The following is a 21,428-nucleotide window of genomic DNA, read 5'->3' as shown; positions in this document are numbered from 1 at the left end:
TTAGACATAAGCATTTGCTTTAAGATTATTTAATTACTTGTGGAGGTTCAGGGATTAAAATCAGAGCGATTAAAGCGAGGAAGGCGTCACGGCTCATGAAGCACAAGGCCTTGTAGCGTCGGCCAAATGCTCTGAATGTTTCCTTTTCTCTGATTGGCGGGTAGGGGGGCGTTTCCCGCCAAAACTGACGTCCGGCTGAAGGAAACCCCTGGTTGTGAGAAACGAAACCAGCAGACTGTTGTTTTAGCTTGATATCCGTGTTGAATCATTTTGAACACTTTTTTTAATATTTCCACAAATGTTGTCAGACGTTTTTAAATTTTTTTTATTTACAGTAATAACTTAAAGTTGCTGAAGTGACTGAGAAACATATTTGACCAGTTAATCTGCAGACGGCCGGCCTGCCGGAGCATGAGTGGCGAGGAATGTCTGTTGTGCAACCCCACCTTTTGTGACGGCGCTTCGTAGCCCCGCCTTATTTGCCGAAGGACGCCGCATTCCTTCTTCTTCTTCTCTCCAACGACGCGGGTCGACGCAGGTTCAGCGGCGAGACCGCAGCACTCTGAGGTCACGGGCCCTTTGTGTGCGGAGGTATTTCTTCCGCGGCTAGAATTAGAGGCATTTTTACGACGCTCGTGAGTGATTTGACCTCTCGTTTTTTCGCGGACGCGTCGCGCAGCTGCCGCGCGAGCCGACAGGTGACGGGGTTGAAAAAGCATTTTCCAAACTCCTCCTCCTCCCTGCCAATTATTTCACCCCTCGTTCAACCTCCTGCCCACACCTGTCTCTTTATTTTAGACCAACTCCGTCCGTCCGGGGCCTCGTCTCTCCGCCGGTGACCAAACATCCCCCCCAACCTCCTCCTCCCTCCACCGTCTCCTTAGCCTTCACTTTGCCCTCCGTCTCCCTCCGTCTCCCTCCTCTCAACTTATCACCTCACACCCGCTCCACCTTATCTCACCATTTCAGCCCTTGGCCCCCCCGCCCCCCCCGCCTCACACATGGCCTCTCTTTGCATTTTCACTGCCCCCCCCCCTCACACTCGCTGTGTGTAACAGTAGATGGAGTTATTAGTCAGACAGTGGGGATGGCGGAACAGGTGTTTTCCAAATGGGCCTTTGAGCTGCATCATCATCACTCCACACGGCTGGGGGGTTGTGTGTGTGTGTGTGTGTGTGTGTGTGTGTGTGTGTGTGTGTGTGTGTGTGTGTGTGTTTGTGTGTTGTAAAGCTTGGCCTCTGCGTGCCCTTTTCGCCTCAGGCTAAGCCATTTGCCAATACAAGGACTTTGTGTGTGTGTGTGTGTGTGTGTGTGTGTGTGTGTGTGTGTGTGTGTGTGTGTGTGTGTGTGTGTGTGTGTGTGTGTGTGTGTGTGTGTTGGGGTGTGGGGGGTGTTACATGTATTCATGTGTGGGTGCATAACATATGTAGGTGTGAAAAAGTGTTATATCTTTACCAGCTGCTGCTGGTCATTACTCATTGATGCACAGCGGCGGCGGAGAGTGGCCTCGCCACTTGCCACTCACCGCCAACACTTCCCACCGCCGCTCCTCCGAAACCACGACGACCGGCGCGTTTAGAAGTCAGCAAAACGTTGCACTATACGGCTAAAATCCAGCTCGTTTTACACACACCCCCCCCTCAGGTGCCCCCGCAGGCTTTTAGGACTATAAACTTTGCATGGGCCCTTTAGATGTCGCGGCTTTGTTCCCTGATTAAAGTTTGATAACATGTTTTCAGTGTTTAGGATTACTGCCCTCTAGTGGTCAAGTCGGGGATAGCAGTCACCGGAAATGCAGACCGCTTCTGTTGAGTGACAGATTGCACGTAAAATGGAGGAGAAAAGAAGCGTCTTTGGTCTTCATCAGCAGTCTCCACGTGGGGAAAGCCACATCTGACCGTACTCACGCTTCTGTTTGTTGACTTTCTTCTGCTTTGTAGTTGCGGCGTGGTAGTTAGCATTAGGTACTCTTACGCCAGTGGTTCTCAACCTTTTTGGGTTCCTGGACCCTTAGGACCCCCCCCGCAAAGTTCATGTTGCTGAGGGTCCCAATCAGTTCCTGTAAATCCCAACATATTCTTCTTTGTAAGGTCTCTTTTTGCCGTTTTCTTTTACTTTTCTGGAGTCTTTTTTTAATACGAGCCATCATCCTCTACTTCTTTTTTGTGTTACTGTGTTTATCGTGTTCTTCTTTGTTTTTGTTTTTTACATTACTGCAATTTCAAGGCTAACTTGAACGTTGCAAGTTAATAAGCTTTCCCACAACAGCTTCCTGTAAATATTTCACAATAAAAGCATTTTAAAGAAATGAAGGGTGTATTCCCACTGAAACTAGGGGGCTCTTATTTTGAAAAGGAGATGGTGTTACATTTGTATTAGTGTCATGCAGTAACTTCAATAATGCAAACGGGTGCAAGAGTTCTTATTAAAATACAACAAACTACACTTGTAAAGAGTCATGTGACCCTCTGTAGTTTAGGTAGATAAAGGTCTCGGCCACATTTGAGTAATATAATAATCTCTATAAATGTCAAAGGATCATTTAAAAAAAAAAAAAATGTTATTACCACGGACCCCTTGCAATTACACCATGACCACTAGGGGTTTGCCGACCCCCGTTGAGAATCACTGCTCTACGCCTGTGAAAATCGCGTGAATTGGAAGAAGAAATAGAAAATACCTTGCATGGAAACACTTTCAAGGAGGTTATTAGGCGATATGAAAAAGGAAAATGTTGCAAAACTTTCATTTAATTTAATTTAATTTAATTTTTATTTATTCCGTATCATGGAAATAGTTCACATACATGTTCCATTCCATGATCGAAAAGGGGCAAGAAGAAGAAAGCCTTATATAACAAGCCCCTTTCTCAAAAAAAATAAAACAATTCGTATGAAGATGGTCTGTCCGTCTGTTCAACAGTCACTACTTATATAATACCAAAAAAAATAAATAATGAAAAAACAAAACAAAAAAATAAGAAAACATACACACTAACTCACCAACAACACAACTTTAACTTTATCTTCAACCTTTTTAGCATCTGTGCACACAATTCTACCAAAATAAGAGCTGTTGCTTCAGTTTTGAATCAAAACAGTAACTAAGGCTGAAAACATCCTCTGTTGCCTCAAAGCGAGAATGTTTTTGGGTTAAGTCTCAGCCGGGGGCCGATTTGTTTCAGCCTTAGTTACCAGGATGAGACAGAGAGTTGGACTCGGGCCAGCAGCGATGGGGACCTTCGCCCCCGGGACACGGGGTGCCACTCGGCTACACGGTGGCCCAGCGAGGGTCTTTCCCTGACGGGTTTGGATGCTCTCCCTGTGTTTGTGTGAATTTTCTCCGAGCAATCAGAACTCCTGGCAGAGTCCAAGAACCTGCTTGAGGGGTTGATTGATGCGTCTAAATTGACCGTAAGACTATAACTGGTCCGGCGTGTAACTGGACCCCACCTCCCGTCAATTATTGGGGACTAAAAGACTAATTGTTCATTGTCTTTTCCACAGCAGTTCAACGAGGACGGACTTCCAACTCCCAGAGCAGCCCGGGCCAGTACCTGCCCAACGGCACCGACCCGTACAACGGCCAGCCCTACCTGTCCGGCTTCATCTCCCTGCTGCTGCGCGCCGAGCCCTACCCCACGTCTCGCTACGGAGCCCAGTGCATGCAGGGAAACAACCTGATGGGCATCGAGAACATCTGCGAGCTGGCCGCCCGGCTCCTGTTCAGCGCTGTGGAGTGGGCCAAAAACATCCCCTTCTTCCCCGACCTGCAGCTCATGGATCAGGTACGACAGCCACTTTGGTTATCAGTAAGAATAAACACGAGCCGGGTTTGAAGAACGAATTCACCCCTCATGACTTCGGACCTGACTTCAAGAACAAAGTCTCGACACAGATTTAGATCCTGGTCTATAAATATCACCATTTGGCAGGCGGGGTCATCACAAATATGTCGTGCTCTCGCTGCATTAATTTATAGATCATGGACGTCATGACAGATGTCTTTTCACTGCGTTTCAAACGTTAGTTTGTGTTCCTTCAATTTTATGCAACCAAACAGCTGATTGCTCAAGTTAGCCTGAATTTTTCTAACCTGGTTCAGAGTGTTGACGTTTTTATTTCCTTTATTCTTTATTTTAATTGGTTCCTGTATGTATCTATGTATGTATGTAGCAGTCGGGGCTGGTTTTCCAGGGCGTCCTAGATGCTGAAGCTGAAGCAATCCAAGGGTATCCTGGGCATCCTGGGTGTCCAGGACCTTCAGGGAGTCCAGGGCGTCTTGGGCGTCTTGGGCGCCTTGGGCGTCCTGGTTTTCCAGGGTGTCTTAGGTATCCTGGTCTTCCAGGGCGTGCAGGTCGTCCTGGATGCTGAAGCAATCCAAGGGTTTCCAGGGCATCCTGGTCGTCTTGGTTTTCCAGGGCGTCCAAGGCGTCTTGGTCATCTTGGTTTTCAAGGGCATCTTGGTCGTCTTGGTCGTCTTGGTTGTCCAGGGCGTCTTGGTTTTCCAGGGCGTCCAAGGCGTCTTGGTCGTCTTGGTTTTCCGGGGCGTCCTGGTTTTCCTGGGCGTTCAGGGCGTCTTGGTCGTCTTGATCGTCTTGGTCGTCTTGGTGTTCCAGGGCGTCCTGGTTTTCCTGGGCGTTCAGGGCGTCTTGGTCGTCTTAGATGCTGAAGCAATCAAAGCCTCGGCCGGCCACTTCAACACCTTCTTCTGCAGCTTTGAGAGGATCCGTTTCACACCTGTCCCTCACCTACCTGTAGCTTTCCTTCCTACCCCCCCCTATCCACGCCTCCCACCGCAGCACCACCAAGCCCCCCCCTCCAGCCCTCCCACACCACCAGTCACTTCGAATCAGTGAAGTGAGTCGGCTGTTCCAGAGACAGAAGACTGGGAGCGCCCCGGGCCCACATGCTGCCCCCATCTCCCGTCAGCAGATCTCTGCAGCTGCGTGAGATCCCATCCTGTTCCAAGCGCTCCACAGGTCGGTGGGCGGTGCAGTCAACATGGGACTGCTTCACGTCCTGGATCGTCCCGGGACTTGTCAATTTCAGCTCGGTGTTCAAGTTTGCAGATGACACCACTGCCGTCTCCTCCAGAATGGTGACGGGTCTGCGTATCCACGGGAACATCTGCTGGTCCTCTGGTGTAATCAGAACACGCTCAAGACGGTGGAGTTGATGGTGGACGTCAGCAAACATCCGCCTCCGTCCCTCTCAGGAGGGACTCGGCCCACCGTGGAGAACTTCCTGGACGCGGTCGTCCCCCAGGATGAGACGTGGGAGCAGATTATGAGCTCCAGCCTCCACGGCCCAGCAGCGGATGTACTTCCTGCCGCTCTTGAGGAAACATGAGGCCTGGATGAATGTGTGTTTAACGCGTGTTGGATAATATACACGCGAGGCGTCTTATTTTCACATCCTCCCTACATCAGCAGGATGGAATACGCCGTCAGACGGGTGTCATTTTCCAAACGAGGATGGATGAACATCAGGATGAGCGGTTGCACCATTGTTGTATATTTGTTCATTCTTGCATTAGGATTATTTCATTTTTTCTCTCGCCACTATTTCCCACTTTTTTCTGTATTGAATATTTATAAAATTTCGTTAAGCAGAGCGACTAGAATTCTCTGAATACGTCCGCGTACCTGGTGAATAAAGCTGATTCCTGTTTTCACTGAATGGATTTTAAAAGTGTGGTTTGTTTTGTTTTTTTGTGAGGATTTATAAATGTATAAATAGTGTCAAATGTATTTTTACTTCAATTCAAAACATTTTATTAATCTCCGAAAGGAAATGAACAGCAGATAAAAAGATGCTTGGATCTTCTCAAAAACGCTTTACAATTTTTGTTTAAGTCATAGGTATTTTAGTTTTAATTCTGCCTGTGGTCACGCTTTTTCATAATTTTTCAGTTGTTTTTACATTTTCCTGCTGCAAAACAAATACCACAATCGCCTATGAACGGTTTGTTTATTTAGTTATTTATTAGGATCCCCTTTAGCCATCACTCCGTTGTGGGAGTGATGGCTATTCTTCCTGGGATCCTCACACAGGACACAATTATATACATAATAAAAACATACAGAATAACAATAAAGTATAGAATTATACATGGTAGTAACACGGAAAAAACTACAATATTAAAATAATTTACCACAGTGTCGACTACTAATTACAATTGGAAAAGATTGTTAAAACCTGTTTTCACGCCAACTCAATACCTAAGCTTATGAAACCAAAAAACAACAAAAACAAAAGCTTACCAAGAATCCAAGAAGTCAGATATTAGTCAGATATTATACACACACCTTTCTAAAATCACCTTTTTCAGTTTGTTGAATGGCTGAAAATGTCAAACCCAGATTGTTCGACCGTTTCGTCCAGATTTTATATTCTATTTTATATATAGCATATTTTCTGGACTATAAGCCGCATCCGCTCTATTTCTAAAAAAATAATAAAAAAAAGATATACAAGCCGCATCTGCTCTATTTAAAAAAAAAGATATGCAAACCGCAGATATTTATGTTGTTAGATTAGATATTTACTACATGTACAGAAGGATTTTGAACTGTAAATGATGTACATGTTTGTACCTAAATAGATCTTTCCTAACAGTGTATTTTAACACGGCAGCAACTTTGCTGATTAAAACTGGACAGAACCAAGAGAAAATAACCAGTATTTATTTATCTATTTATCTGTTTGAAATCTGCTTCTACCTACTTCTATCTGCTAAAGAAGAAGTAGCGTATTCTTCTTTGCATTTATTTTGTCTTAGTTTTTTATTCTAATTCCGGTTAGAGCGCCCCGAGCGGTGGAAGAAAAATCCACAGAATAGTGGATCTTTGTATAAGCCGCATGGTTCAAAACCTATGAAAAAAGTAGCAGCTTATAGTCCAGAAAATACGGTATATATATATACGGATATATATACGGGGGGGCTTTGACTTGTTGTAACCAATCCTCCCTGTTTACGTTGCAGGTAGCGCTGCTGCGCATGTCCTGGAGTGAGCTCTTTGTCCTGAACGCCGCCCAGTGCTCCATGCCGCTCCACGTGGCGCCTCTGTTGGCGGCCGCCGGCCTGCACGCCTCCCCCATGTCTGCCGAGCGCGTCGTGGCCTTCATGGACCACATCCGGGTCTTCCAGGAGCAGGTGGAGAAGCTGAAGGTCCTGCAGGTCGACACGGCCGAATACTCCTGCCTCAAGTCCATCGTGCTCTTCACCTCCGGTGAGTCTGACGATGAAAATAAAACAAAGGAGCAAGTGAAATCTTTGCAAGATCAATCAATTAACCTTAGTGTTGATACTGCAATGCCGTCTGGTCATGCTGGGAGATACACCGGGCTGAAAAATGTCTTTTATAATTGGCCTGTATTTCGGTAACATTACGGGCTTTCAACAAGACCAGTTAGCTCAATAAAGAGTGTGAAGGGTTAGAAAGGTAGTGGTAAGATTCCAGCTCAGGAATACATGTGCTTTAATGCTACGAGCGTTAAAAGATATATGTTGGATCAGTTTTCAGCTTTTAATAGACCCTTACTCACCTTTAAAACTGAAGCAGCCTTAATCTAATAACTTCAGAAATGTAGCTCTTGACAGAAAAGGAGGAATTAGCAGGTGCTAATCAGACTTCTGTGGCACAAGTTAACGCTGTTGATTGGTTTACGCAAATCAACAGAGACTTTTAATCACACGGTATCACGTAAACAACTCAACCTGAATTATAGAAGTGGCCGGTCTCGGGGATTTTCAATAAATTTAAATAAAGTGAAGGGGAACTCCTGGCGAATAATAGATGGAAAGACCAGCGAGGGCTGTTTTAATATTTATCTCAATCTTTATTAACAAAATGTTGCTTTCATGAGTTGAAACAATTGTATGTGTAATAAATGAAAAGGAGACGTAAGGAACTTCAATTTAAGAAAAAAAAAAAAACTTTTTATTGATGATTTATTGAAAGACGTCAGAGAGAAAGGTGATGACGTACGGCAATGGGTTTCCGGCTAATCCGCTAAACTAGGCTGCGCCTCGATTCAAATATGTGTTTCCAGCAAAGAGTAAAATTATTTAATGTGATAGTGTTAGTTCATTTTGACTTTGCATGTGTACAAAAACTGTATAAACAGATCAGGCATCTCCACATCAGTACCGACCCAGTTCTGTGGAAGAAGCGGTCATGAACTCGCCTCTTTTTTTGTTTTTGCATCTGGTGACGCACAACATGTGCTAACTGACTTGTACGGAAGCATAACAGGGTAGCGGGAGATGAATGTGCAAGCAGCCCTTTTAATGGCTGTTCTCTGCTTACTCTTTGTAATTTTCTGTAATTTACCGCGTCATTTACTGCACTCATACAGTTAAAATGGGTTTTCTTTCGAGTGCAGCCATTAATAATTTTATTATTGCAAACATTTCTTTGGTTCTCACTCAAAACTGCTTCGATTGATGTTGTATACTTTCTCACCGGGTCACCTTTCAGGTAAACATGTTTATATGTTAATCCGATGACAATCATGAATTAGTTTTTACAAAAGAAACATAATAGAAGCCCTTTCTTAGATGCGTAACGCTGACCTGAACTCGTTTACAGCAACGATGCAATGAAAAAGAACAAAAGCATTTTTTTTCTTTCGCCGCAAACGTTTGGATGCAGGTATCTTTTTATGAAAAATAAATAAATAAATACAGAACAGATGTGGAAAAACCTCAACCTAATCCACGACCTGTGCGCCCCCCCCCAACGGCTGACCGTGAAGTTACCTCTGACGCTGCGGCGCAAATCGTCTGTTTAAATGATGCAATTCTATACTTCACTGAAACTTATCTTTTAAACTGTTTTCGGAAGGTTTTTAGCTTCTTTTTAAAAATTATTTTTTTTATCATCCGCTGCAAATCTGAAATCAGAGAAACACACAACGGGCACACAAGCCTTTGGAATCTGCAAGTGAGAAAACAAACAAACAGAAAAGGGAACAGGCAGAGACACAAACAGCAACCATTCCAGGTCTCTAAAACTGAATCAGGACTAGGCTGTTTAATTGTGTGTGTGCAAAGTGAAAACAAGGCTTTACCTGAACTGCAACTATTGATCATTTGAACGGGTTATACTTCACCGAAACGTATCTTTTAAACTGTTTTCGGAAGGTTTTTAGCTTCGTGGGGGGATGGTTTTATGCCTACGTAAGATACAGAGCTCAGAGCTTCTGTGGGACAGATTGTCATTTACGTTGCACCAGAACAGCAGTTTAAACGAGGCAAAGTGTATTTTGTTGCTGAAATGCATCGAGACTACTTCACGGCTCATGACCTGAAGAAACCCGGCAGCTCTGACTTAAAATGTCAACTTGCAGCGTCCTTCTTTTGCGAAGGTAGAAGGTCTGAGCGTATCAAATCAAACCCCTCTTTTTCCCCGCTCTCAGCGTCTCTGTACTCCTGAAGGTTCAAGAGCCTCGCGCCCTCACACTATGAGGCGGTGTGATTTCTGCTCATTGAGCTGCGGTCGAGATGAAATGAGAATATAATGGTATTATGTGCAAACAAAAGCCTGGAGGTAGTTACTGCTCGTACACAAGCCCCTGTTGAGGTTTATGCTTACAGTCACTGGACTCCAGCGCGAGCCACAACACTGTCACTTCGGGGATCTTCCTCTGAGAGATCATGCCTTGTGACCCCAGAGGAAGCGGATGTCGAAGAAGCCAACGCTGAGATGTCACTATCCCGCGTTTTCTAATTGCATTTTCCCTCTTTTCAGCCTTGCATGGCTTGTCGGATCCGCTCGGCTCGTACGGTAGTGTCTCTAACAAATCCCCTCAGTGTGTGCGGGGAGGCTGTGGATCCAGCCCTCCCTGCTCCTCCCCGTCTTCATCAGTCATCTCTCCTTCATAAGGCCATCTATTATTGAAACCAGCCGTGCACCCCCTCCGCCCCGTGCATGCTCCCCAAACTCCAAGCCCAGTCCAAGCCCCCGGACCCCTGCCTCCACTGCAGGAGTTGAATTATGTATGCTGCATTTCAGTGAGAAGGAGGCTTCGCCGTGACCTACATAACCCCTGCAGCCCCGAGCAGCTCCTGCAACTTCCCCGTTACGGGCAAAAACCCACAAGGTTCCCAAAGACGAGGCATTTCGCGAGAATTGAACATTGAAAATGTGGATGTAATTGGCGACAGACCTGTCAATAGGCCTGACTCCTGCAGGACCTGGCAAGCTCAGACAAACGGCAATTGTTTCTCACCTCCCTCTGAGTCCCCCCCCCCCTCCACCTCCCTGTGAAGCCCGGGCCCATCACGCTGCATCAGAGCACGGGCATCTCAGCCCTGCCACCCCGATCCCTCGCCCCCTCTGACCCGGTGTGCGTGCCCAGAGATCAGACAAAGGAGCGCGGTGCTTGGCGTGGAAGGGCGCCCTGCAGAGCTGTCGCTTCGGCACGCGAAGTGGTCTCAGCCGCGCAGACGGCCTCACTAATCCCGGGCCAGGCGGTGGTGGCCTTGTCACGCAGGACCCGACCAATACACCGTCCATCTGCCCCCCCCACCCCCATGGAGGGGGAAATATAGCCAAAGTGGGAGCAATTAGAGGGTGGGGAGGGGTTGACACGCTTGATTAAAGTATGGAGTGAATTATATTTCTGCTGGAGAGGACGCAAGGTGAGGGGTTAAAACTCACGGGGGCGACGCTTTCAGGCGGAAACAAGGAGCTTGAGAGCAAATTGCCCTCATCGAATACCTGTCCTCCGACTGCGGGTTCAGTCGGGGGGCAGCGGCACCGAGGCCCCCTCCCCATGCCCTGAACGTACGGTACGTCGCGGGGAACAATAAAAAAAGGAAAGAGTTCACACATTTCTGACCTCCTTCTCCAAATCCCGGCGCTCTCCTCCTCCACACGCAGGGTGTGAAAAGTATCACGCAAAGTGTTACACTTTCTCTCGCTGGAGAGAGGGTCTGGTCGGGGCGAGGGGCCGCCGGAAGGGGGGGATGATGAGGTGGAAACCAGAACACATCCTCCAGCTGAGGGGGAAGTGAACGCCGTGGTGCTCTGTGAACACAGGCCACAGGGGCGACGGGGATTCGGACTTCCTCCCTCTAATACGAGATGTTTAATCTGTAACTTTCCCCTCATCTCTCTCAGGGAACACCAGCGTTTCTCTCCACTACAACTATTCAATAATCCAGAAGCCAACAACTATGTTAGATTATGTCTTAAGGACGTCAAAGCTTCAGGGTTTCGTCTCAGACGCAGAATGCACAAGGTGTCCTTAGATGTCAAAAGCAACAAACTTCAGTTTAGCAAGTTAACTTTTGAAAAAGCAAGAATGTCTTTATGAGACAGGGATCATTAGATATGGATGAAGTCATCTGCTGTGGGGTGTTCAGCCAGTGGGAAGTTCCTGGATGTTGGCCATCTCTGGCTGCAGTAGTGTCCGACTCAGGAAACATCAACACATCTGCATCGATCACTGATGTGGTTATCGATGATGATGAATGACTGAATGAGGTGGAACCATACTTTGTGGTGGTACCTCACCTGTATCAGCCGTCATCAGGGGAGGGGGTTGGATACACCCTGGAAAGGGTCAACTAACCATTACATGATAATGCAGAGATGGTGTTTTTCTTGGCCGATTGCTATTTCGTATTTTTCAGTTGAGATTCTTCTGAAGAACTGTAATTATCCAACTTTTAATACTCCAAACTCCACAATTATTATTTTTTATGAAGGTTTTTATTATTTAGCATATATTCTTTTCAATGTTACTGTAAAATTGGTAGTATAAATAGTTATAAAGTAATTTGTTGTAATTTTTTAAATTATAATTGTTATTATAGTATCAGTAGGCTGCCACCAATGACTTTATAACCTGGGATTAATAACTGGGACCAGAGTGAACTTTTAATCAAAGTTGTCAGACAAAAACAAATATTCTTCCAAATATTTTCCACTACAAATGCTGACTGCTGTAGATTATGTTTTTGCATCACGTCAGGTGCATTAATATCAAGTTTATTGCTTTATATAAATTCCCCTCTATTGGTTGTTAAAATGTCCAACTTTGACTCAGAAATAAACATTTACATAATGAAGCAAAAATCTAATTTTTTCTCCCCATAACAAGATTTCACATCCAATAAAGTTCGAGATCCTCTTCAGATGAATTGATATAACACATGTGGGTGACTGCTTGGTCACCAGTCAGACCGGTCAGGTCAAGGTGGTCACAGGGTCATCGGCCATGTTGGTTACCAGTCAGGCTGGTCATCGGACAACATTATCCGATAAGTTGAACAACAAGGCAGAAGAAGAAAAAGTCAAAATACAAGCAAGCATTAGTCCCCCTTTTAGACAGGTCTTATTAGGGTTAGGCAGTAAGACCCCTTTGGTTAGGGTTAGAGTTGGGCAGTAAAACCTCTTTGGTTAGGGTTAGAGTTGGGCAGTAAAACCTCTTGGTTAGGGTTAGTGTCATGAACTGACTTCGTCATGACAAAAATGGGAGACGACACACAGGGATAAATGTTCAAAACAATATATTTATTTATAATTAAATCAATCAAACAGGTAAGGTGAGGTGTGAGTCATCAGTTTGATCAGTGGTGTATGGCAGGTGTGGATGTGTGTAAGTGTAGTGTATGTGCAAGTGCAGAAAACTAAAGACAAACAAACTCAAAGCAACCAAAAAAGAAAACCATGCTTACTGAGCAGGGGAGAGAGGCCAAATGGCCCTGACCAGCCTGCTTAAATATTGGGCCTGATTGGAGTCAGGTGTGCCTCCTCATCTAGGCACACCCATGCAGGCTGGTCTCCTCCTCCTGCACCTGAACAGAACACCCTGTTAAAATAGGGTGGGTCGTCACACCTCCCCCCTTAAGAGGGGAGACCAACAGGTACTCCATAACTTTTACCCATAACCAATACAGGTACCAAAAAAAAGAAAAATATATATGTAAATAACTGAGCATTGCACTAGACTACACGTGAAAGGGGATCAGCCATTATGTTTTCATGACCTTTAATGTGCCGAATGTCCAAATTGTATGGCTGCAAGAATAATGCCCATCTCATTAACCGCTGAAAAGAAGACTGTGCCTGATACAGCTTTGCATCCACCAGCTGTTGCTGCAGGTCTTTATGCTTCACCACTTTGTCGGTGTGCTCCTCGCGCAGTTTGTACTGTTCGTAGAGTTTCTTGAGTTTTTCTGCCAGGTCTGCGTTCTCTTGTCGAAGGCTGGCGTTTCTCTCGTTGTGCTGCTCCATCTGAGTCTGGATGTCGCTCAGCGTCACCTGGAAATGAGAAGTCACCTCCTTCCTCTTCTCCTCCTCCAACCGCGTTCTTTGGATTCCTTCCTCCTTGAGTGTCCGGTTGTGTCTTTGCAGCTCCCTGGAGAGGCTTTCCAGCTTGCTGCGGGCCAGGATGGCCTTGCTGTGCTCGTTCCTCAGGTTGTCTTTCTCCTGGACCAGCTGGTTCTGCTTCTTCTGCAGCACCTTCATCTGCTTCTGAGTGTTACGGTTCTCTTCCAACAGTTCGGCGTACTTCGTGCAAAGGCCTCCAAGCTTTTCCTCGGGGGTGCTCAGTGTGTTGAGGGTCTGCATGAGGAGGGTGATTTCTTTACCCAGACCTTTCACTTTTTTCTTCTTAGCATGGGTTACTGCGCATGCCGGCAAAACCTCCGTTTTTCCCTCTTGTTTACTTGGGTAAGACGAGACTGGGACCTGGTTAACCAAATTTGGAGCTATAGCCTCAGCCCACACTTTATCCCCTGCCAAATCATTTCCAAGTATTACATCGACCCCTTCCACTGGTAACTCAGGCCGCACTCCCACCACCACCTCTCCACTAACCAACCCACAGACAATGCTCATTCTATGTAGGGGCACCGGAACTATCTGCATACCCATACCTCGCATCAAAACGAAATCGCCCGTGTCTGACGTGGAGGAGAATGGAACTATGTTCCGACGGACATAAGTATGTAACGCACCCGTATCCCTCAAGATGTTAACCTTAATTGCCTTTCCACCAGACAGTGATACAAAACCCTCTGAAAGGAATGCTGAATACTCAGCCTTAGGGTCATCCCCAGCAGAAAACATGTCAGGAACACCTTCCATTTTAACAATTAGCTGAGGTGAGGGGACTGCAGGTGCAGCCAACGCGGACGGTTTGATTTGGCAACCACTCAATGTCGTCTCTTTAGCTTTAAGAGCAAAACAAGAATTTTTCCAGTGTCCAGTTTTATGGCAAAAATTACAAACATTAGGGTCACTCCGTTTCCCGGAACCCTGCTCCGAATTTAGTACCCCTGAATCCCCCTGCTTTCCTGTACGAATGGACCCACCAGTTTGAAGCGTGTAGTCACCAAATACACTTTTGTGTGTTAGACAGTACTCGTCAGCCAAGATGGCCGCTTCTTGGGGGGTCTTCACTTTCCTCTCAGTTATATAAGTGGCAATATCAACGGGCACACAGTTTTTGAATTGTTCCAGAGTCATTAAATCCCGAAGCCCATTAAAGGTTTTAACCTCTGATGCTACACACCATCGGTTAAACTGGACCAACATATCCCTCCCAAATTCCACATAAGTTTGATGTTCCTCTTTCCTCCAAGTCCTAAAACGTTGTCTGTAGGCTTCGGGTACCAACTCATACGCACGTAGCACTGCCTCCTTAACAACCCCATATTTCTGGCTATCAATCACTGATAAGGAAGCATAGGCCTCCTGGGCCTTACCTGTAAGGACACATTGGAGCAGTAGGGTGCGCTCACCATCTGACCAACCTCTGGCGTCTGCCACCCGCTCAAACAGGGCAAAGAACAAATCTGGATCTTTCTCTGTAAACTTGGGGAGTAATTGCAGATTAGAACCAACATTAAACTGTTTTGCTTCATGAACACTCAACTGGAACTTATCATGCTCCAATTCCAATTTTTTTAACTCAGTCCTTTGTTTTATCTGTTCCATTTCTTTCTCATGTTCAAGTTTAATGTTAAGCAATTCCTTTTGTTGTTCAAAGGTTAATTGGCTCGAAGAAAATGAAAAAGTTCCACCAGCACTTGGGTTCTCATCATCCTCTGGGACCACCTCCTCTGAAAACACACCCTTTGTCACCAAACTGTCGATCAGAAAAATCTTCACCCTAACCTTTGACAGTTTTGAATGGACAGCAATTTTGTAGTGCTCTGCTATTTGTACCAGCTGGTCTTTTGTGCATCTGTCCAGTCTATCCACAGATGGATCCTGCAGAAAGTCCTCCACAGAACTCATTTATTTTTTTATTTTTTATTTTTTTTAATATAAAAAAAAAAAAAAAACACTGCAACGGTTTAAACTAACAAGTAGCAAAAGACCCCAGAGCCCAACTCCCCTATGTAACCTACCTACCCAAAACCTGACTGACTGGCTCAACCCTAGTCTTCAGTGGCCCTCCCGAGTCCCCCCCTCCAACAAGGGCCTCTCAGTGGTACCACCACACTCCAGCTTTCGTGGAATGCACTAAACCAGACAAAAAAAAGACAGTGGGTCCCATATGGAGACCCACTGTTAAAAGCTACCGGGAGTTGGAGCCCCAAGGACTAAAGCACTTTATAAACTTTATAAACCTGCAGTGAAAGAATGAGTTCCTAATGCTCTCCCCCCTCCCATACATACAAAACCTATGTGTGTCTCCCAAACCAATCTGTTCCACAGAACACAAACAAAGCTTAAGTTTACCAAACAATTGATAGAAAAACAAGCAAGTAACAACCCAAATCTACCAGTAAATTTAACTAAAAGTGACGAGCCCCCATCTTTTCATGAACTGACTTCGTCATGACAAAAATGGGAGACGACACACAGGGATAAATGTTCAAAACAATATATTTATTTATAATTAAATCAATCAAACAGGTAAGGTGAGGTGTGAGTCATCAGTTTGATCAGTGGTGTATGGCAGGTGTGGATGTGTGTAAGTGTAGTGTATGTGCAAGTGCAGAAAACTAAAGACAAACAAACTCAAAGCAACCAAAAAAGAAAACCATGCTTACTGAGCAGGGGAGAGAGGCCAAATGGCCCTGACCAGCCTGCTTAAATATTGGGCCTGATTGGAGTCAGGTGTGCCTCCTCATCTAGGCACACCCATGCAGGCTGGTCTCCTCCTCCTGCACCTGAACAGAACACCCTGTTAAAATAGGGTGGGTCGTCACAGTTAGGCAGTAAAAGGTCTTGGTGAGTTGGGCAGTAAAATCTCTTGGTTAGGGTTAGGCAGTAGATCCTCTTGGTTAGGGTATTGCAAAAGCTTGTTCAACGCTTCACAACATTATCCGATAAGTTGAACAAGGCAGGAACAACTAGATGCAGTGTAGAGACTTACTACAGATAATAAAGGTTTAATCTGGGCACAGGGGCCCCGACAACACATTAAACATGGCGTTGCGGGTTTGAGAATGAGCTTGGGGGTCTTGAATGAGTTGTTTGTTGGTACTTTTTGATAGTAAACATCCAGGTTCAACATCCAGGCTCTGATGAATAAATCACATTCCTCAGCTGAACATCCTCAGCAATGTGGAGCAGCAACCACGTCGCTCTGGTTTTCCCCAAGAGACTTCAGGGAGTTGTTTTAGTTTTAGCCTGAGATTGTCCTCCTCCAGTCCCACGCCGTTGTTTTTAATAGAGTTGTACAGTTTATTGGACCTTACTTGCTCAAGTTTTTTTAAACATTTACTGTTTAGAAACTCTTTGCTATGCCAGCTGGGCGTCAGCCCGCGCTGATTAAACTAACCCTAATCTGGCTTTCGCTACTACAACTCACTGGCATGAGTTTGATCCATTTTTAAAACATTTTTCCTCTTCTCTGTAGACGCCATGGGGTTGTCAGATGTGGCCCATGTGGAGAGCATCCAGGAGAAGTCCCAGTGCGCTCTGGAGGAGTACGTAAGGAACCAGTACCCCAGCCAGCCCAACCGCTTCGGACGCCTCCTCCTCCGCCTGCCCTCGCTTCGCATCGTCTCCTCTCCGGTCATCGAGCAGCTGTTCTTCGTACGCCTCGTCGGCAAGACGCCCATCGAGACATTGCTGCGCGACATGCTGCTCTCGGGCTCCAGCTACAACTGGCCCTACATGCCCGCTGTGCAGCGCGAGCGGCCCCTCTCCCTTCACTACAACGAGAACGGGCCGTGAGGCGGAGAGGAGGGACGAAGGGGGGAAACCCAGGGAGAAATTCAGGCATCTTTCTTTACGTTCCTTCACGGCCTTCTCAGCTTTCCCCGGGGAAGCGTCTCCCTCTCTATTCCACTATAAAGACACGATAAGTTACCGTCTTGGCTACGAACACCAGCGAACTGTCCGTTGACGTCCCCTCAGCCGACAAGCGCAGCCCACATCTGAGATCTGGCCTGAGCTGGGCAGGTTGGTAGAACGGGTTGTTGAGCAGTTCACCAGCAGGTCTGTTGGACTTTACTTCAGATGTCAATCTCAAGACTGTGCAAACTCACTCTCTCGGAGCAAACATCTTGGTGCCACGCCTGCACTTACAGAGGTGGCGCTTGAACAAGCATCTGTGTACAGTACAAGCGCGGCCAAGAAAGAGCAAGGGCTCTGCCAACGGGACTCTGCAGCCAAGAGCACAAGGCCTGTTGTATATTTACCAATTTCTGAAAAGTAAACCAGAAGCCATTAAGAAGAAGACACATGCCAAAATGTCTTGAACTTTTTGCAAAGGACATGTTTTATTGTGTGTGTTTGTATTAGCACTGTTTATACGGAGAGAGAACTCATGATTGTGTCCATATGTACAGTATATCAATGATTCATAGACATCTAAGGCATTTTAGGGTTCAGTGGAAAAACAAGCTCAGGTTCAGCGGGTGGGTAGACAAACAGGAAGTCAACATCAGTACAAGAACAAGAAGACAAACCCAGACAAACTTAACACTTATCAGCAGCGCGTGCCAAAGCGGAGACATTAAAAAAAGAAGCATATTGTTTGGAGCTAATTTGTGGCGGTGCTGCTGATGATCATTTTACTTTGACTACACATGTTTGGGGTCTTGTGTAGCCTGAAAAAAATGTAGTTTTTAAAAAAAGAGAAAAGAAAAAAAGATTCAAACACAAGCTTAGGCACTTGCATTGTGAACTCGTCAGATCTTACACTTATTCACTCCTGTAAAATCGCAGCACTGGTAGATTCCCTCATTCGATCGACGTGCATTTTTACTTATTCAAAAAGTTCACTACAACTTCCTCCGCGACGCTAATCGCAGGAGGAAGTCACGCAGCTCATCATCTTTAGTGTCTTTTAAAGAAAAAACAAAAAAAGATTGTTGATATTGGACCTTTTAAGACTTGGGTGGGAAAATGTGAGGGGGGGAAGGGGTGGGGGCATTTTACAAAAGTTAGCTGTACTTGCCTTAGAAAAAAAAAAAAAAAAAAGATTTTGTCACTGAGCATTTATCTTATGACTGTGCCATAATCTCTTGTTACCTGTTATAACAGGTATTATGTCCTTTTCAGGAGCAGAAACGAGCTCGCATGACGTCGAACTGTAACGTGCGCACTGAAAACTAATGCAAGATGTGTATGTTTAATATGCAAATGGATAGATTACACACAGAGGAATACAGCGTTCTGCTTTGACATCGTTAGCACTTTTGAGTTTTTAGACCTCATGCAGGTTCTTTTCCACCTCCTGGTGATGTTGTCATTGGAGCTTATCATATGGATACCATAGAGTAATGTATCACTAACCTCTGAAAACCTCAGTCTGTATTGCAGCATTATCCGTGTTGGACTTAGGACTGTCCCTTAGCATAGGACTATTTTTGTTTTTTTTGTTTTGGTTTTCCGTCCTGCAGATGGAAGCGAGTTTGTTTGAGTCATATTTCCAGCATGACACCGTAGTATGAACGTCGAGTATCAGTGTCGGGAAAAAAAAGCCACCTGAGAACGCTGTTTGTGGGTAAATAGAGTCACACAAAGTTTCTACGAGTTTGTTTTTATCCCCTCTACGTTTGTTTGGAAGTATGGATTATCCATTAATTATAATAAAATTTTGTTCACACTAAGTTTCCTGCCGTTACTCTGAAGTCATCGTAGTGTTTGCATCGCTGTGAAAAGTACATACTGCATAGTACGACTTAATGCAAATATGGGTTTGCAAGTGATCAATGTGAAGACTGAACACTGAAGACACCCAGATGTCCACAGATGTTTTGATTCTTGATTGAAAAATTCAAATAAACTGATCTTGGACGGGTGGAATAATGCCACCGGATCCATCAACCATCCATCAACTTCTGCTGATCCAGATCAGACCTCCCTCTCTTTGCTTACCTCCTCCAACCTGAGTAATCTCTTCAGTGTTGTGTTTCTAGGCGCTGCCTCAGGGTCTCCTACCAGTGCCTAAAACGCCTCCCTAGGCAAGGATCCAGGAGACATCGTAACAGGGTACCAGAACCACCTCAGTTGTGGAGCAGTGACCTGACGCAACATCCCTCCCAGATGAATAAACTCCAACCTCCATGCAGAAGAAACTCAATTTTATTTATTTAAACCTTGTGTACTGACATAGTTATGGGATTTTCTACAGCTTCAATGAGGTGATGGGAAGTAGGACCCTGAAAGTGCCTGAAATCTGTTTGAATTTGACCTGGGAACAAATTTAGGAACCAAGTATATACCGTCTTCTTGAACACATTATTTTAGAAATGTGGAAGTCCTTCTAATAATTACCGTAGTCTTTTCTGATTTGACATGTTACTTTACCTGATGCTCCATCTAGTCCGGCTTCTAACCAGTCAGACTTGTTTAACCCCGTCAGACCTTAAGAAACTAGGAAGAAAAAAACAAACATCTGAGAGGTCTGACCTCCTGCTGTTTTTATATTTAAAGACTTTGCTAGAGTTGAAAAATTGTCTTGACCAGCGATACTCTTTTTTTAGCATCCATCCATCCATCCATTCATCAACTTCAGTTATCCGAGCGAGGGTTTCAGCCTAAGAAGAGAAGCCCAGATCTCCGTCTACCCAGCATCCCCGTTCAGCCACCCAGGACCTCAAGGCGTCCCAGAACAGCATAGAAATACGATCTACCCAGCATGCCCTGGGTTTGGCCTCCTCCCAGTTGGACACACCCAAAGCATCTCGCCCCGAAAACGTCCAGGAGGCAAACTGGCCCCTCTGGATGTGCAGGAGCAGCAACTCTACTACGAGATCCTCCTGGTTGGATGAACTTCTCACCCTCTCTCTCTGAGGGAGGGTGAGAAGTTATGAATTGGTGTCAAAGGGAAACCCTGATGAGGTCCAACTTCCGCCTGGAATGAATCCTACCTGCTCTCGGCGATGTGGACCAAACTCTCCTTTCATTTGGACGCAGAATCCCGTCTTCCCAGAGCAACCCCCCCCCCCCCACAAGACACGTTGAGAAACACGGTTAAAGGCCTTTCCAAGTCCATTACAGCGAATGCTCGACACCTGGCTGTCCACAAGAGACAAGAGCCTTTCTCTTAATCAGATGTTTGTGTTTAGCAAGCTTTTTCCTTAAAGATCTGTATTTTTATTCTCTGTTGTCGCTTCTTCAGAAGCTTTCACTCACCTTTGTACTTTGGATGCTCTGGTCGGATGCTCTCCCCACGTAGACTTAGATACTGGCAGATATTCATTTACCAAGTTATTCTCTGTTCCCTCCTGTCCTACATACAGACTTAAACCCTTCAAAAAAGCTCTGCAAGGTATTTGGTCCAAACATTCAATTCTTTTGATTGTAAATAAAGTCCAAATTAAGAAACAAAAAGGGACTTTAAATATTTTGCTTCAATTCCACTTCAAATGCTGTGAATTCAAGCATATTTTAAGTTTTCAACATGCATCATCATCTGGCTGCAGATCATTGTGAGCCTTGTTTGGAATGACTTATTAGGAAATAAAGGTCTAAAATAAGTAGTTGGCCTTCATTGAAGGTTTTGTTGGTGTCAGATGTTTCTCTCCCTGATCAAATCAAAGTTAATAATGACTCTTTACTTACGATATATAACAGCAAATCTCTATAATACTGACATCTCAAACATAATAGTTACCTCAGTGTGGGAGACTTCTGGCTACGTAGAAGTTGAGCTCACACTAACGACCTCTCGCTGGTTTGTGAGTAGGAATCTCAGTTACGTGTATTTTAAGACTCTGTCGGCATTATAGGGATTTTCACGTCAAGTCCATCCCACGGGGGGGTGCAGAGTTGTGTAAGCGATAGCTCGGCCTTTATGTGCATAACTGCTGTGAAACGTTTGGTAATTTATGTTTTATTTCTCGGGTTTACGGCTTTGCTCGGAGACTGACTGCAGTCTCTCCGGCTCTTTGGGAGCCTCGTTGTTACTCTCACTTGAAGTGAGGAGGAGGAGGAGGAGGAGGAGGAGGAGGAGGAGGAGGAGGAGGAGGAGGAGGAGGAGGAGGGGCCCGGACTC

General features: G+C 45.4%; 1 protein-coding gene across 1 annotated transcript in view; it reads left to right on the top strand.

The window, feature by feature from the left end:
- The window catches only part of nr2f5 (nuclear receptor subfamily 2, group F, member 5), a 32,260-nt gene extending 13,207 nt beyond the window's left edge, over positions 1-19,053 (top strand). The window contains exons 2-4 of the mRNA XM_061717426.1: positions 3,507-3,787; positions 6,988-7,234; positions 16,836-19,053. Coding sequence (XP_061573410.1) covers positions 3,507-3,787; positions 6,988-7,234; positions 16,836-17,155 — 848 coding nt within the window. The 3' untranslated portion in view covers positions 17,156-19,053. The remainder of the gene's footprint in view (positions 1-3,506; positions 3,788-6,987; positions 7,235-16,835) is intronic.
- The last annotated feature ends 2,375 nt before the right edge of the window (positions 19,054-21,428 follow it).

The sequence above is a fragment of the Cololabis saira genome, chromosome 3 (genome assembly GCF_033807715.1).
Source record: "Cololabis saira isolate AMF1-May2022 chromosome 3, fColSai1.1, whole genome shotgun sequence".
NCBI classification, from domain to species: Eukaryota; Metazoa; Chordata; class Actinopteri; order Beloniformes; family Belonidae; genus Cololabis; species Cololabis saira.
This window is presented reverse-complemented; position numbering and strand designations above follow the sequence as displayed.